Source organism: Podarcis melisellensis (assembly GCF_964234715.1).
Source record: "Podarcis melisellensis genome assembly, chromosome: 5".
NCBI lineage: Eukaryota > Metazoa > Chordata > Lepidosauria > Squamata > Lacertidae > Podarcis > Podarcis melisellensis.
In genome coordinates, this window is record NC_138537.1 from 27,158,314 (window position 1) to 27,177,045 (window position 18,732).

At 40.5% G+C, this 18,732-nt stretch overlaps 1 protein-coding gene across 1 annotated transcript in view; it reads left to right on the top strand.

Annotated features, from left to right (window-relative positions):
* Nucleotides 1-18,732, top strand: part of SLC9A9 (solute carrier family 9 member A9) — a 260,732-nt gene that overhangs the window by 62,574 nt on the left and 179,426 nt on the right. Inside the window, exons 5-6 of the mRNA XM_081911454.1 lie at nt 4,168-4,283; nt 12,988-13,093. Of these exons, the coding sequence (XP_081767580.1) occupies nt 4,168-4,283; nt 12,988-13,093 (222 nt within the window). The remainder of the gene's footprint in view (nt 1-4,167; nt 4,284-12,987; nt 13,094-18,732) is intronic.

Below are 18,732 nucleotides of genomic sequence, written 5' to 3' on the forward strand. Positions count from 1 at the left end.
CTCCAGCACCATAATTCAAAAGCATCAATTCTTCGGCAATCAGCCTTCTTTATGGTCCAGCTCTCACTTCTATATATCAATACTGGGAAAACCATAGCTTTAACTATAAGGACCTTGGTCGACAAGGTGATGTTTCTGCCTTTTAAGATGCTGTCTAGGTTTGTCATTGCTTTTCTCCCAAGAAGCAGGCTTCTTTTAATTCTGTGACTGCTGTCACCATCTGCAGTGATCACAGAGCCCAAGAAAGTAAAATCACTCACTGCCTCCGTCACAGTGGCCTTCTAAGAGCACCAGGCAGAGATGTCTTGCCCATCATCTGATTATTATATACTGGAGATTCCAGGGACCGAGCCATTGGCCTTCATGAAAAGCATGATAAAGATAGCAAGATGTTAAGGGAAACATTCCACCAATGGCTGGAGCTACAGACATTGTTCTGGGATACAAGTAAGAGTTTCCCAGTTCAAATGAAAATGTATTCACTGTACAATGTAAGGCAGCAGGGGGGCTCTTGAACTGGGGCACCTAGTACCCAGTGTTCAGAAACTTGACTGCTGTGCCACCGGCTCTCTGAGCCCTTGACCCAACAGACAGATCAGGTTGCAGTGCTGTCCTGAATAGTGTTAGCTGACTCTGCAGCCGATGCCGATCAGCTGATCTTTCAGTACAATGGAAAAAGTGCCAAGCTGTACAAAACCTTTCCTTCTGGACTGGCAGCTAAGTAACTTGTTTAGGTAATAACACAAAACTGCTCTCACCTGGCCCCTGCCTTGCCCCCATTGTGCTGCAGCTCATCTAGCCAATCTGGCATTGGCTGTCCATCATTATGTTTCCTGCTTTTGGCCCTCAGATCCCATGTACCTGATTCAATACATGTCCGACAGCCTGGTCATGACTACATTCCCTGCCTCTGCCTAACATGTCCTTCAATCCATGTCAGACCCAAAATCTGTGGCCAGCTAGACTACGGTCTGGCATGCACTTCAGCCTCTTGTTTGCATGATTTATAAAGTTTGCAGCTGCAGATATTACAGGTACTCATCAAATTTGCAAAAGCATTTGCTCCAAATTATTACTTCAAGCATTCCAAGGCTGAGCAGTTATAACAGATTCTGGGGTAATTAAACCAAGGCTGGATGGGCCATGAATCTGATACAATAAAGCTTTTGTGGCTTAACATACAGAATGAATTGAACAAGCCATCCCTATAGTCCCTCATTTTCACTGCATTACACTTGCTCTTTAATGTGGCTACAAACAAACAAACAGAAGCCCAGTTAACTCTTCATTATGTTTGATTACATGTTTTCAGTCTATAGCAGCCATCAAAGACGCCTTAGGCTACAACACAATCATGTCTAGGCAAGGTAAGATCCCTGATGACATATTAGGACAGGAGAATTCGATACTGGGTTAGAAAACAGATTGGGTGAGTGAGATGTACATTAAAATTTCAGTCATTACCATAGCAATATGTGACACAGAAAGATCTGTGTGCTTAAAACTTTACTTCGATGCAATCTGCACTCATTAATGTGTTCCAAAAGATTACGCAAGAAGTCACTATTTAACAAAGGAGAATACCTCGCCTCGACATACAATCGATAAATAGATTTAGATGTCTGGATAGGGAACATGCAATGTGGTTTGTTGTACATAGAACAGAGCTTCATTTAAACAGAGCCCTCTAATTAATTTTTGTGTGTGGCTTCAAAAGAACAGCAGCTTCCATTAGGTACAATTATGGCCGCCAGCTGCAAGGATTCAGTTCCTAACTTCAGTTTCTCTTGCATGTGTGCACAAACTTTTTATAGGCTTCTGCCTGCTTTCAAACATAGGCAAGTAGATACGTTTCCATTTTTTCTCTGTGCGGAATTGCTTTCCAAAAAGCACTTTCAGCCCCTCTGCACCTTGTGCTGATTGCTGTCAGCATACTTTAGCTATGAAGATAAAGTTGTTGTTGTTGTTTAGTCATTTAGTCGTGTCCCACACTTCGTGGCCCCATGGACCAGAGCACGCCAGGCACTCCTGTCTTCCACTGCCTCCCGCAGTTTAGTCAAACTCATGCTGGTAGCTTCGAGAACATTATCCAACCATGTCGTCCTCTGTTGTCCCCTCTCCTCGTGCCCTCCATCTTCCCCAACATCAGGGCCTTTTCCAGGGAGTCTTCTCTTCTCATGAGGTGGCCAAAGTATTGGAGCCTCAGCTTCACGATCTGTCCTTCCAGTGAGCACTCAGGGCTGATTTCCTTCAGAATGGATAGGTTTGATCTTCTTGCAGTCCATGGGACTCTCAAGAGTCTCCTCCAGCACCATAATTCAAAAGCATCAATACTTCGGCAATCAGCCTTCTTTATGGTCCAGCTCTCACTTCCATACATCACTACTGGGAAAACCATAGATTTAACTATAAAGTACTGATAGTCAAAAACATCTCCACAGCTCAGGGCCTGTGACAGGTCTGAGGAGGCCCTGAGCAAAAGGATGGCGGAAGGGGAGGCAGCACAACCCTGGTGCCCTCTCATAGTAAGGTTGCTAAGGGGTAGATCAGTGGGCAGCCTGCAGTGGGGATGGGTGATCACAGTGGGCCGCTGTGAAAATGGGTGGTGCCATATTGCCAGCTGACAAGAGAAGCGCCAGGTTAAGCAGCTGCATTAGCACCGTCATCATCTTTTCCTCAAAATATTTCTGGATCCTGACTAGGACTGGGTGAGAAATTTATTTCACTTCACATTTAAAGGCGAATCTACCAAGACTGCACTTCACAAAACAATGAAAGAACTGAAACACACTGTCATTCTTTGAAATTCACACTTCTCTGAATTTTGCAGTTTTCCAGTCAAGTAATGTGTAGATAATGGTAAAATGCATTTCCTGGGATAAATTTTGCATGCAAAAGCATATATTTATATAAAAAAATAACAACATAAAATTACATTATATGGAGGGTGAATGCTTTTCAAATGTGCATATTCGGCAAAATTTCATGCAAATATGTGCATGGTAGGAGGCATCTGTATTTAAATGCTGGTGAATCTTCATGAGGACTTTTTTAAAAACAAAAAACCTAGACTGATGTGGAAATGTGGAGAACTAAATTTAGGAATGGAAAAATTAGAAAGGGGGAAATGGCAGGTTTGCCCATCCCTAGTCCTGATATAAGGTACGTCATTGGGGCTGAGAGGCATTGAGGTAATATAGATTGTAGCAGCTCTAGTTGTGTTATCCTACATGTGTTTCCTCAGACCCAAACCTTTAAAAAAATAATTAAAGGATGCTTACATCATTTGCAATGAACCTCAGCTATGATATGTTCTGACACCCAGATAGGTCTTAGTTTTATGCATATTTGACTGTGTAGCCAGGCAGAATGAGACACGTAGATACTGGGGCAATTGACATCAACTTTCCAGTTTGCAAAAAGAGTAACACTTGTCAGGTTCTCAATATGTGCTAAATGTTTAACTGCCATGCCAATCAAATAACCTAATTTAGGGTTTTTCTTTTACAGTTAAATACACAGTCCAATGACTTGTCCTCTCTCACACACAGAAAGTTAGCAAGATTGATGCCCCATGTTTCCAAACCTGACTTTTTGATTGATTGTTCTCACAAGTATTAATATCCATCTTGTTTTCAGCTACAAGCCTGAACATTTTAATATAGCCTGTACTTGTAACATTTATTTAATAAATAAGTAGCAATGAAACAATGAAAGCTGCAAAAGCGATCCTTTTAGAATTGTCAGAACTAGTCAGCACAACATCTCCTCTCACGCTAGTTTGTGCGAAGGTTCTACAATATCTGACAGGCTGATTTTGATAATCTCTTCTTCCGATTACTTCTGTAAAATGAATGGCTAAATATATTGTCATCTGTCACAAAGTGAATAAATTGCTAATATTTGGTGTAAAGGTAGGGTTTTGGGGTGGGGGCCATTCCTCAAATGTCTAAAAAATCTTGATATAATATTTCAGGCCTAAAACAGAACTAGATTTATAGACTGCAGCAATTTACCCTCTGCACTGCTATAATCACACACAATAAAAAGACATTGGGCAATGTACATCCTAGCAGTTTAAACAAGAAACCACTTCAAAAGTTGTGAAAAGAAAATATGTATTTGTTCTGAATAGTCTTTATTTTATTTTTTTGTCCAATCCTGCAGGTTGATAATGTATGGCTTCGTACAGGCTATGGTCCAACTTAGCCAGCTGAAGAAAGGAGACTTTCACTTCACTGACTGTTTATTATTTGGTTCTTTAATGTCTGCTACAGATCCAGGTAAATATACATTATTTTGTATATACCGTATATTTTTTTGCCTACTTAATAAAAAATATTAATGTTTTAAACTCATATACATTAATCCAGAGAATTTAAAGTGGCAGAATGTGCAATAGTTTCTCCCATTTTATCATCTCACAGATTAGGCATGGGGGAAAGCACTTTTCAGATAAACTTCTCACTCCCTCTCCCCATATGAACTAGCCCAAACCCTGCAGTCTTCACCAGAGGGTCTTCTCCAGGTGCCCCACCTGAGGGAGGTCCTAAGGGTGGTCACATGAGAGTGGGCCTTCATAGTGGTGGCCACCCGTCTGTTGAATGCTCTCCCCAGGGCAACATGCCTGGCACCATCATTATCAATTTTGAGATGTCATGCTAAGACCTTTGGGGGCGTATTTGGTAATTTGGTATTTGGGACACGGGTGGCACTGTGGTCTATAACACTGAGCGTCTTGGGCTTGCCAATCAGAAGGTCGGCAGTTCAAATCCCCACAACTGAGTAAGCTCCCGTTGCTCGGTCCCTGCTCCTGCCAACCTAGCAGTTCGAAAGCACGTCAAAGTGCAAGTAGATAAATAGGTACTGCTCCAGCGGGAAGGTAAACAGTGTTTCCGTGCACTGCTCTGGTTTCAGTGTTCTGTTGTGCCAGAAGCGGCTTAGTCATGCTGGCCACATGACCCAGAAAAACTGTCTGCAGACAAAACCCGGCTCCCTCAATCTGTAAAGCGAGATAAGAGCCACAACCCCAGAGTCTTCTGCAACTGGACTTAACTATCAGGGGTCCTTTACCCTTTTTTATTTGGTAATTAAGCTCTTCTTTATGGTGGTATTCAACTTTTAGTGATGTGTATAGAATCTGTCTTTATCGATAGGTTAGTGGATAAGAATTTTATATCTTTTTGTACCCATTGTTTTAAATGTTTTGGATTCAATGTTATATCAATCTATGAACTGGGTTGTGCTAGTCCCTAAGTAGACCAATGCCTCAACACCCTAAGTAGACCAATGCTGAGGCTACTTAGAGTGTGTGACACAAAGGGTGGAGTTAGTCAGCAGACCCCCATTCATAGATTGATAAAACACATGAACATTTCACTTAAAGAAAGATAGAATGGCTGGACTAGTGGGTCTCATATTTGCTCCAGGATTTGAACAGAGGTTTCCCTCTTCCAAATTCAAAACCATTAACCCCACTCCATAGCCATGAACACTGATCTGCTTGTGGTTTCTCAGGTTAGCATACAAAGCCCCCAAGAAATAGTATATTTCCCAAAGTAAATATTCCCAAAGATGTCCCGTCAAAGCTGGAGATGCCCAACTTATTCCATATTTTGCTTTAGGCAAGATGTGGTTGCAGCTCTACTCTGACATTCACTCAGGGATCTGAATGACGTGGTCCTGTAATATTATTGCACATCATTTTCTGTTCCTAAGACTGCAGCCTGCTCTACAGTCCTATGAAGAGATTATGAGTGCTGGATCAGGAAGAGAGTCTTTAAAACAGCACTCAAATCCCAATGGATTCAATGACACGTTTGACATTTCCTTTTGGTACATGGGAGGCTGATAGAGACAAACACATCTGTATGTTTAGTCTGTATCTTTTTGTAGAGTCCCCCCCACATTTAGTTCTATTTTGCTTTCTGCATTGATCCACTTTTTTAAAAAAAAGTTCTCAAAATATTTCATATGCACTTTTAATTTTAAATGCACATCTTCCTCTCAAAATGCATATTTTCAGACAAGTACAAAATGGATTGTACATCTAAGACGGCAGTGTGGTTCTTTTCCATGCCATTTGTTAATGCCAGAGGTCTAAGATACATCGTGGGGGAACAAGGCTGTTGTGCTGTCATCTCTTACATAAAATTTGCTAGGAACATTCAGCTTTCAGCCACAGAAACCTTATATCCGAGATGGAAAACCTTTTGTTGGACTACAATTCCCTCTATAACAAAGGCAAAATAACCCAGTCAAGGACCAAGAAAAAACATGAATGATTCAGTAATGGCAAGACTCAAGTGCAGTGAAAGCTTTCATAATCTAATCTAATCTAATCTAATCTAATAAAATAAATATGTGGAACAACCACCAAGAGACTGATGTGTTAATGAAAATGCAAAACAATACATCATGGGAGGCATACAACTAATGGTTTTTATATTGTTTTATTATACAGATTTGTTGTTGTAAGGTGTTTAGAGTAATGTTTTATGTCTTATTGCTGTAAACCACTTCAATATACTTTTTTATAGCAAGCAGTATATAACAATTTTTATAAATAAATGTGATACACATTTTTTGGTGGAGGTAGAACACAGCTACTTGATAATCTCTTGCTAACTATGATGAAAAAACAACCATCCTTTTATCTATGATTTTCCACACCACTCTAGCCAATTATGAAAAGTCTCAGGGGTGATGTGATTAAAAAATCAGCACTCATTGAAAAATTGGTCCTTGGTCACGCTGCAAAACAAATTACATCACCACTTCGCCATATGCCTGCATCAAATCATATTAACAGGCCCTGAACTTTCAAGACTGGCTTTATACATATCAAGTCTGAAATGAATCTCATTGATATCTGTAGGATTCTTCTCAAGTTATGGGTGCTTAGAATTTCAATTTTGGGTTGAAATTCAATGTATGCTTATTGAACTCAATGAGGCTTGATACTATTCCAGTATGGTTTCCTGTTCAATTGAATAAGAAAATTCTACTAATTCTTCAGAATGATCCGAAGTGAATACAAATTATGTTTTACAAGAGTTTTAGTTATCTGTTCCCCAATGTCACATATGTGCTTGTTTTAATGTAATGATAAGGAACAAGAAAGCTATTTTAGGGTTCAAATCAATAGCCACATTTGTTTTAAAAGTAAACAAATGGGACTAGAAGGCCCATCTTTTCTTACTTATTACCAAGGAACTTAATAAAACAGCTGGAAGTGTTTGAGTGGACCTGGATAATTAATGCTGGTATAGGTGCAATTTTAAGTGATTCACAGTGCAATCCTATATATGTCTACTCAGAAGTAAGTCCCTTTGAGTTGAGACTTAAATCCAGGTAAGTTACATTTTCTGTAGTTACACTGACAAAATAACTGTAATTTTGGTTGAGTGCTATTTGTAACCAGTTTGGTTTCCATAGTGAAATGTGCATTCACAATACTGCTTTTGCATATTTTTGAAATGTCTCTCATCATCGTTGCTGCTGCTGCTGCTGCTGCTGCTGCTGCTGCTGCTGCTGTTGTTGTTGTTGTTGTTATACCCTGCCTATCTGGCTGGGTTGCCCCAGCCATTCTGGGCAGCTTCCAACATATATAAGAAAACAATGAGCAATTTATTTATTTTAGGTTCATGTTTCCCTCCTAGAGTTTCCAAATACTGGAGATATTTTTATTTTCTATTTTTTAAAAATCTTGCTATGGAGTAGGACATTCAGCACAGAATATTCATTGCTGAGCAATAAACCTTTTTTTTCTAACAGCTTTGTTTATTAACTTAATAGAGAAACTCCACTACCTAACAAATGACACCAATATGTGTCTTGAACGTGGCTATAAGAGAAGCATTTCAACCTCATCCTTCCAAGTGTGGATTGGATTTTGTAAAAATCTCAGTGTTGAGCTTATTTGCACAGCTTTTTTTCCTAATCCCTGCTCTGCTCAGAACTTCCTCTGGTTCTGCTAAAAATATGAACAAAAAATATGAACTATTATCTCATGCATGCATGCATAGATGCACTCTGGGTTTCCAAAAGTAATCAGCATATACAAAAATGCACATAACTGTATAGATAGAGATATATAGAGACATATATAAAAATTATTTCTATATAATTATATAGTATATATATTATGCATAAAATGCATATGCATTAGTACAAAATTATGCTGCAGCACGGGGCTTCGCTCTTTTGTAAGTATAATATACATCTATTTTTAATGCATATAATTACTTGGGCATTAAAAAAACAAAACCCAATAATGCATGAGCAGCTCACACATAAGTCTGTATTAGATACAAGAGGCAGTTTGATGCAATCGCAGATTGATTGATTGATTGATCAGATCAGAACTACCAAATGCCATATATAGATCTGTTTAAGATGGTTTTCTTCTCCTCCCTGTACTCACAAAGAAAACCCTTAGGATTTTAGGCAAATAATCAGCTTCACCTGATTCTGATAGAAAGGTGAGACAAGAACAGAGCTGTGTCTTCAGTGTACTGAAGTCTTATTGGCCTAAATCCCCTAATGGTGGCTCCCAACAGCTTCATATAGATGTTAAATATCATGGGGAAGAAGATCCATCCCCACAGGACTACCGCATAACTGCTGTGATCAGTGGTATCAGTCCCATTCACGTGGATCCCACAAGTTGACCAAATAGGTCAGCTAAGAGCTCCATTAAAAGAGGTCAGAGTTCACCCATTCTGTTTCCTTAATTGTTATGTAGGATCACCATGCTATCCATTCCACTTCTTCAAACATTGAATAATCAGGCAAGCATCTCACATTAATTCATGAACTGCAGCATCCTCTGATCTGCCACAGGTTTCAGTTCCTTCTTTGAATTTCATTCCCTTCACCTTCTACATTACCAAGGCATACAGGGACCTCGCTTTTTTGCAGTGTTTTATCCATGTTAATTCAATCATGCATATTAATTGTATCAAGGCTCTTTCAGTGTGGTGGGCCGTGATGACATCAAGTGGCCTTGCTTTTTGCCCCCAGGGTTCTCCAAAAAACCCAATTTTCATAGTGCTTTGAAAATCCAATGATCTTCAGGTGACGAATTCAAAGCACAGGACAAAAAAAAGCACATTGGGAGGAGCTTTGGGTAACATCTTCAGAATTCCCTCTCAAAGCACCACCTTGCCCTGGGATTTGAAAAGAGCCTTGGTGCCGGCTACCCCTAGGTTAAGGTAAAGGAACCCCTGACCGTTAGGTCCGGTCGCGAACGACTCTGGGGTTGCAGCGCTCATCTCGCTTTACTGGCCGAGGGAGCCGGTGTACGGCTTCCGGGTCATGTGGCCAGCATGTCTAAGCCACTTCTGGCGAAACAGAGCAACGCACGGAAATGCCATTTACCTTCCCACCGGAGCAGTACTACTTGCACTTTGACGTGCTTTCGAACTGCTAGGTTGGCAGGAGCAGGGACCGAGCAACGGGAGCTCACCCCATTGCAGGTATTCGAACCGCCAACCTTCTGATTGGCAAGCTCTAGGCTCTGTGGTTTAGACCTGCTACCCCTACTTTCCGCCAAACCCTGCCCATACCTGTTGAAATGCTGATGTCATCAGGTGCAGGGCAGATAGGTGTGGCTTGCCTGAAATAGTCTTGCAGGCCCAATGTGAAGCCTAGTGGGCCTAGTTCAGCTCGCCGGCTACAGCTTCCTCACCCCTGGCTTAGAGCAGTGATGGGGAGCCTGTGGCCTCCCTGATGTTGTTGAACTGCAACTTCCATCATCTCTGACCATTGGCCGCACTGATTGAGGTTTATGGGAGCTGGACTGTAGCAGCATCAGAATGTACACAGTTTCTCCATACCTGCCTTACAGACTATTATATGGAAAAGAGAATCGGGAAAAGCAGAAGTACTGAGAGACTTGTACCATCTCCTGAGCAATCACTAGGAGCTCAGTCACCAGCAAGGCTCTCCTTACAATGCATTAAGAATGGGGAAGGGAGAAGGACAAGTGACTTTTCGATAAATTTTCAGTACAGATTCAGAAATACCACACAACATCTTCCATGGGCTAACTTAAACCCATTGATTGCTGTGGGTCTGCTCTGAGTGTTTCAAACACTGATCTGCAGTGTTTCAAAATGTGGGTGATGGGCTGCAAAAGGGAATCTTCCACCATGTTAAAGCTTTCTGGAGCTTTGTTTCAGGGAGAAAGACTCCAGCTAGCATTTCTCCCTACCCTTACATACTAATTTTCCTATGTGCAGGGGACTTTCCTTGGACGTGGGAAACATTCAAACTCTATTCTCCCACCTACATCCTGAAGAGACACAACCTTGAAAAGGCCGAACTAATTCAGCTCTTAATATCAGCGTTCTGGAGGTATTGACATTCTAATCGGAAATTACTTTGCATACTTGTACCTCCCTCCCCCCTCCACTTTGACATTTAAGGCTTTGGAAAACATTTGCCTCAATAAAGGTTTGCTGAAGCAGAACTGTTTCAAAGCTACGTGAACTCGCTTACCTTCATTTAGGCTGATAATCAGAATGCTCTTTTCTGTTTGGGGTTTCTATGGTTACATCTGTATGGCTGATGTGGGTTGCCCTGCCCCCCCCCAAGTCACGCAAAACAGCTGGAAAATATAAGTTGTAGGGAGGGAGGAAATAAGCTTGGTAATTAAAATGCTTTATTGATGGGTTTGTTTTTTTCTTGAACTAAGCCTTGAGTAGGATGGCTGATTAGCAGTGCCAGGAATCTATAATTACAACTGGAACAGTTATTTTTAGCATAAGGGTTTTTCAACATGGTTGGTTTAGTGGGGAAGCTTCTCTCCCCTTGGCCAATGAAAAGTGGGAAGGAAACAAGAGGCTCAAAGAGAATATGCCAGCTGCTTTGGTGCTGTGTATTTTTTAAAATACAGGTTTATTGCTCAACTCTGTTGTAATTCCCATTGATTCCGCTACAGATTTGTGCCACTGCATTTGTTTTTTATTTTTATAAATATTTATTAAGATTTTTAAAGAAAAAAAGAAAAAAGTACATTAATAATAAACAGTATTATTTTGCTTTAACAAAGTTTCCTGTCATCTTTGAACTTCCTCACGCCTCCCGCTCCCATTTACGTCATTAATAAATTTTTGTCAAGCAAATTATCATCTTATTTCCAACTTGTATACCAATAAAATACATTAAAATAATTATCCTTCAACTTTGTTTCTCTTAATCTCTCTTGTCATCATTTCCTGATCTATTTTAGTGATGGCCAATTGTTTATAACCAAGCATCTTTCTTAACATTCCATTAAATCACAATATTTTTGTAAATAAGTCTTAAATTTCTTCCAGTCCTCTTCCATCCTTTCTTCTCCCAGGTCTCGAATTCTGCCGGTCATCTCCGCCAGCTGCATATAGTCCATCAGTTGTGCCACTGCATTTGAAGCACACTCCTCCTCCTGGGGGATTGAAGAAAACAGGCACACATTCAGCTTTTGCACCCCCACTTTCCAGTTCCATTACTGCAGTGTAAACCTGCACTTCCCCCAAAGAATCCTGGGAACTCTAGTTTGTTAAGGTTGATGCGAGTCATTAGGACAGTTCTATTCCTCCTGACAAAGCTACAGTTCCCAGAGTTTTCTGGAAGGGGGTTGATAGTTAAACCACTTTGTGAGCAGAATAGGGGTCTCCTAACGACTCTCAGCACCATTAACAACTGACAGGATTCTCTATCTAAGGTGGTACAATACAGTTTTAAATATAGTACAGATGGAGTCTCAAAGTAGCATCCCTCTCTAAAAAGGACCATCCTTCCACTCCAAAAAGCATATGCACAAGATAAAGGTGTCTGCAGAGCAAAGAATTCCAAACAACTGATGCCCCAGGAAGGGAGGGGGGTTCTTACAACAGCTTTGGCTTTGGGGTGAGCAATTTATTACAGCATATATTTGGCTGAGCTGGGGTAGGTGACCCCAGCTAGGTTGAAGACCCTCTGCTTCCAAAGTTGCTCATTCTAGTGACTATTAGGATTGCTCTTATAGTCAATTGCACAGCAATGTACCACAGCAGTAGTGAAACAAATGCAATGAGATACTGTCTATTTTTTCCAATACTACAAATCATTAGTAATTTTTCCAATGGATTCCTGATGGGAAAATCTATGTCCCTCTGGTGCCTGAAACAATCTAGATACAGATACCCATCTTTGAGTGACTGCAAAAACTGTATAGCAGGTTAATAATGTAACATCGGAAGTAAAATAATAAAAAAAAATTGTTACAATGGTACCTTGGGTTACAGGCGCTTCAGATTACAGACTCCACTAACCCAGAAATAGTACCTCGGGTTAAGAACTTTGCTTTGGGATGGGAACAGAAATTGTGCAGCGGCAGTGCGGCAGCAGCGGGAGGCCCCATAAGCTAAAGTGGTACCTCTGGTTACGAACAGTTTCAGGTTAAGAACGGACCTCCAGAAAGAATTATGTTTCCCCAGCCACTCTGGGCAGCTTCCAACAAAGATTAAAAATACATTAAAATGTCACACATTAAAAACTTCCCTGAACAAGGCTGCCTTCAGATGTCTTCTAAAAGTCAGATAGTTATTTATCTCTTTTACATCTGATGGGAGGGTGTTCCACAGGGCGTGCACCACTACCGAGAAGGCCCTCTGCCTGGTTCCCTGTAGCTTTGCTTCTCTCAGTGAGGGAACTGCCAGAACCTCAGCGTCCGGGCAGAACGATGGGGGTGGAGACGCTCCTTTAGGTATACTGGGCCAAGGCCGTTTAGGGTTTTAAAGGTCAACCGCAACACTTTGAATTGTGCTCAGAAACATACTGCAGATTGAGAAACAGCAAAATCCTAACCAAGTAAGTCCTATTCAGTAGGACATACTTACAGGTAAGTGGGGTTGGGTTTGCAGCCTAAGCCTAAAACCTAACCCAAGATTTGCCCAGATGAGAGACATTGGATATGGCAGATCTCTGAACATGACAAGCTCTTTTTGTTATTCCTTCTAGTGACAGTCCTGGCTATTTTCCATGAGCTTCATGTTGATACAGATCTCTACACCCTCCTCTTTGGTGAAAGTGTCCTAAATGATGCCGTGGCTATCGTTCTCACACAGTAAGTGCAAATGCTTGGATCTTTTGTAAAGTGAAAATGTTGATTATTAACTTACAAATGGAGGCCATCATTATAGGCCCCTCCATACAGGTGCTTTTTCCAGAGGGTATTCAGCGGCATGACATTGACATGCTAATAGTGTGTTAATGGTGGCAGGCCATTTCAGTAGTTGTTCTGAGATGCTGCCCCAGTGTTATTTCACTATGGTCATCTATTGCACTGTAGCGCAACAAAAGCAGGACAACGATGAATAAAAAGTTGGGGAGTTATCGGACACGCACAGATTGGAAATGAAGACCCAAATGTTTGCAGATGTAAAACAGTATTGAAAAGGAGGATCACATATAACCATTTGGCCCGTCAAGGAATTCTGGGCACTGAGTTGTTGAGAAAAGGAACTTTGTGAAGGGTAAACAACAATGCCCAGAATTCTTTGAGGGAAAGAATATACTTAGAATATGCTTTAAAGCTATACTATGTGTGCAGTCCAAGGCCACATTAACTCCATACGTTTAAAGCACTATTGTTGTTGTTGTTGTTTAGTTGTTTAGTCGTGTCCGCTTCTTCGTGAGCCCATGGACCAGAGCACGCCAGGCACTCCTGTCTTCCACTGCCTCCCTCAGTTTGGTCAAACTCATGCTGGTAGCTTCGAGAACAATATCTAACCATCTCGTCCTCTGTCGTCCCCTTCTCCTTGTGCCCTCAATCTTTCCCAACATCAGGGGCCTTCTCTTCTCATGAGGTGGCCAAAGTATTGGAGCCTCAGCTTCACGATGTGTCCTTCCAGTGAGCACTCAGGGCTGATTTCCTTAAGAATGGATACGTTTGATCTTTCAGTCCATGGGACTCTCAAGAGTCTCCTCCAGCACTATTATGCCCCTTTAAATAGTAATTTTGCAAACTGTTCAGTTTCTTCATTTATTATCATAGAATACTGAGATTGGAGTAGTTTAATATTTCTTTTAAGTTCTGCGTTATCCAGATTTTTATATAATTCTTTTTCATTTTTTCTGATTTCTTCCACAATTTTTTGCTTATTTTTTCTTTTTGGTTTCTATGAATTCAATTTTCTTTTATAAAAAAAAATCTTCTAGGGACTGCTTTGCTGGCGTCCCAGACAATTTTGGAGTCTGTTCCTTTGTTTAGATTAAATGCAAAAAATTCCCTTAATCCTTTATCTACTGTTTTTTCATCGTTTAATAGTGTTTCATTTAGCCTCCATCTTAATGATTTTTTCTTTTACCCCTTCAGCCAAACAAACACTGCATTATGGTCAGATATTGTTTTTAGTTGAATTTCAGCTTTAAATATTTTTGGTGTTAGGTCTTTTGCTATCCAAATGGCGAGCGGTAAGTTGCTAACCTTCACACCATTTTCCAGGTCTTTTCTTAAGATCCCCTAACCTTCAGGAGATGGTTTAGGGAATTCAACAGTTGTGAGGATGAACTTATACTCTAATGAATGTGGATACAACCCAATACAATTTTTTCGCTATTTAGAAGAATCTGTGAATTTATAATATTTATGTAGGAGTAATATTGGTTGCTATAGAAGTATTTGTCAGTGAGGTACTAATTGGCAAAAGGAAGAAAGAAGATTGATAATATCTCAACTTGTTTCTTTTGTATGGCTGTTAAAAACAACAAAGTAAGGCAGGATATGGCAGAAGTCTCTTTTACAAACAACGAAGTAATTGAACACAGTGGGCATGTTAAAAGCATTTACATAGATTCATAGAAACCTAGCATTATAATACCAATTAATAGCAATGATTATAGTATATTTCCTTTTAAAAATGTTTTTGTTCTCTGGGTTTAAATATATCCCAGTTATACAGTTTCTGTCCAAAAGCCACATGGCTGCCAATAGATTATAAAATAAGCATGTCATTAACAATCCTGTGAATGGTATTACTTGGCAAACTCTGAGAAGATATTAGGAGATCTGAATCCATCTTACGCACTGTATTTAGATAAAAATATTGATTGGCATTGTGTTGGTTTTTGTGATTGATTGTGTCTGGTTTGGAATAAATTTGAAATGTTACAATGTTGATATTATTGATGAACAGATGTTTATTTGGTAGTTTGCCCTCGTTACAGTGGTGGATCTAGGGACCACCAGCCACAATGATTTGGACTGTAACTGCAAGGTGTGCAGTTCAAAAGGAATTTGTCAATGCAATTTTGTAAATAGGTGGGATCAGGTATAGCAAATACATTGCTGGTTCATAAGTACAAACAGCATTTCACTATGTTTATTATCTGTTCCTCTCTAAACAATATTAGCTCACTAGAGGTTCACCTTAGGACAAAGCAAGTTTACTAGCCAAAGCCCCTCTCCCTTCTCTCCTTACTGCAAAATGTGAGTTATTTTCTGGGGCAAGAGTTATGAACAATACCTATGATACTTTATAAAGCCTCTGGTGATTTCACTGGGACTCTAATTTCATCTCAGATACATTTCAGACAACTGTATGAACATTTTGAAAGACGATATGAAGGTGAAGAAATAGAGGGTAACAATGAAAATATACACGCACACACAAACACTTTCACAACAGTCGCAGGAAGACTTGGCAGCACATTAACAATAAATACAGGCAGTAACCATTTGGCATGGGGGTTCCGTTCTTGCCCCCCCACACACACATTAGCAGAGTGTGCAAAAGTCTGCCCCCCCCCCCCGTTCTGCCCTGCCCCCTGTTCCGTCCCTGTTCTGCCCTCTTCCGGGTCCAAAAGTACCTGCATGTCGGTAGTTGCACATTAATTGGACACGCACAAAATGGTCACTGCTGTTCAGGGGGGGGGAGGAAGACAGCAGCATTAGGCATGGGGCAATAGTCCCTATCAACACAAGATACAGATTATACAATGTATATTGAAGGAACAGCTACCCTGGCGCACCAAGTTGTCACAATCAGTACATTTAGACAGCAAAACCCAACATGAAACCTTGAAGTTGTGCAGCGTTCAACTACGTTGTATTCAGAGTAGACCCATTAACATCAATGTACCCAAGTTAATCATTTCCATCAATTTCAATGCATCTACTCTGAGTAGGAATACCATTGGCTATAAACCTCATAATTAAGAATTTCCTAATTAAGGAATTTCCTAATTAAGGAATTAAGAAAAGATGAAAATCATGTTTTAATTTATTTAATCTGCATAAATTTGCATATGACTAAAGCAGTAGCTGGGGGTGGGAAGAGGTCATTTTCTTTGTTTTTAGATGGTGCAGTCTGAGGTTCCACAAATAAAGAGCCTGGTGAGTTCAAAAACCTGGAACCTCACTGCAGCAGAGATACCATCTAAGCAGCAGCATTTCCGCTTGCTTGAGAAAGAGGACACTGCTCCTAAGCTAGCGTCAAAAGGAATATGCTAGTACTCTTCTTATTCTGTCTATTCTGTCTCAAACAGCCTGTGACTCAAAATAAAAACCAGGAAAAAATCGCCCAGCTCATTTCCTCCCACGTGCAACCAAATCACGAAAACAGACACCAAAATGGCCACTAAGAACAGCTTCAGGCATCACACCAATGCCTCAAGTGCCTTGCATTGCTGTTCGTTTACATCATTGTAATGTTCAAAACAGACTTCATATGCTCACAGGGGAACCATGATTGAAAGATTTAATTCAGCACAGATTGTGCACAGGAACCTAACATGATGGCTTAATTCCAACCCTTAAAAAAATCCACCCAAATACCAGCCTTGCTGCAATGTGAAGCAAGAATGTTCTCACACACACACACACACACACACACCACCACCACCACCACCACCACAACAACAACAACAACAACAGAAGGCTAAAAATGAATGTTGATGCACAATGACGATGTGGGCCTGGAAGAATAAGAAGGCATGCTGAGGATTATGGGACCAAACCCATAGAGACAGGGAGATTTCCCTTCTTTAAAGAAAGAAATGGAAATGGAATGGGTAGCTATATCCTCTGCCCTCACTTAGAAAATATTTAGATGAAGTATCTTCCAAAATATATGAAGCAGCAGCAGTAGTAGATGCAGGTTTTATACTATCTCTTTTAACTGATAGATGGGAGAAGGATTTGAGAAATAATGTGTGCGGATTGAGCCTGCATGTGAAAGGTCTTGAAGGAGATAGAGGGCACAAATGTGACTGAGTTCTGAGAGGGGCTGGATAGCAGAATGGAGCCCAGAGCTACAACTGACTGATATGGATATTGAATGGACCCTCAGATTTCCTACTCTCACCTCCTAGAGCAAAGAATGATCAAGAGAAATTATAATCAAGTTCTGTAATCACAAGATATAAGGAAAGATCTCTGCACACAGGCTAGCCAGCTGAATCCAGTGCCCTTCAATGGGAAGTCTGTTTTGACTTGAAAAAATATGTCACCAGAGATCCTTCATTGACAGAGGGCTCTGAAGCCCCACAGTGATCCTGCAGGAGCAGGAATAATAATAATAATAATAATAATAATAATAATAATAATAATAATAATAATAATCTCTTTATTGTCATTGTACAACCTGTGTACAATGAAATTAAGCAAGCCTCCTCCCCCAAACACTCAATCTCTTATCAAACAACACACCACCTCGCAAGTCAATTTTGCTATGTTATTTTTTGTTCAACAACCTAACAGCCCACGGATAGAAGCTATTTTTTAGCCTGTTGGTACGGCTGATTATACTTCTATATCTCCTGCCCGAGGGTAGAAGATTAAAGAGGTGATGGCCGGGGTATGAATCATCTCTGAGAATTTTTCTCACTCTCCTAAGGCAACGATCCCTTGCGATGTCATCTAGCAGATTTAAGGGACAGCCCATGATATTGTGTATCCTTGCAATTGGTGAGGATTGCCCTCCCATGCAGATCTCCAAGTGAAGACACAACTATTGGTCTATGATGAAAACAACTGTTGCAATTTCAGTATGGTTTCTACAGTTTAATTTCATTTTTGTTTAAAAAAATATATCAATGCAATGGGGTTGGGAGTGGAATTGGGACTACAGCTGCCCACTCCACCCCTGCCCTCCACCCATGGATTAGTCTTTGCATAGAGATCCTCTGCTACATGCATACAGCTGTTGCACAAAAATCACATGTTGGCTAGGAGTGGGGGTAGGCAGTGCTTTTTTCTAAAAAAAATAATTAGGGGTGCTCTCATTTTCCTACTCATATTGAAATACTGCCCTCAATGAGGCCAAACTTAGATTCACAAGATGTTTAGGGGTATGTGTACCCCCGCGTACCCCCAGGGAAAAAAGCACTGGGGCTAGGAGGCCTTAAAGCTTCTCTCATAATACTAGAATTCTTGGGCATTCAATGAAGCTAGATATTGGAAGAATCGGGACAGATAAACCCATGGCATACGGTTAAACTATGCAACTCATTCCTACAGGAGGCAGTGATGGCTGCCAGTATGGATGGCCTTAAAACAGAACTGGTCAAAACAAAACAAAATAAATAAATAAATAAAAATAAAAATAAATCCTTCCAGTAGCACCTTAGAGACCAACTAAGTAAGTTATTTGTAAGAGCTTTTGTGTGCATGCACACTTCTTCAGATACACTGAAACAGAAGCCACCAGACCCTTATATATAGTGAGAGGGTGGGGAGAGGTATTACTCAGAAGGGTGGTGAAA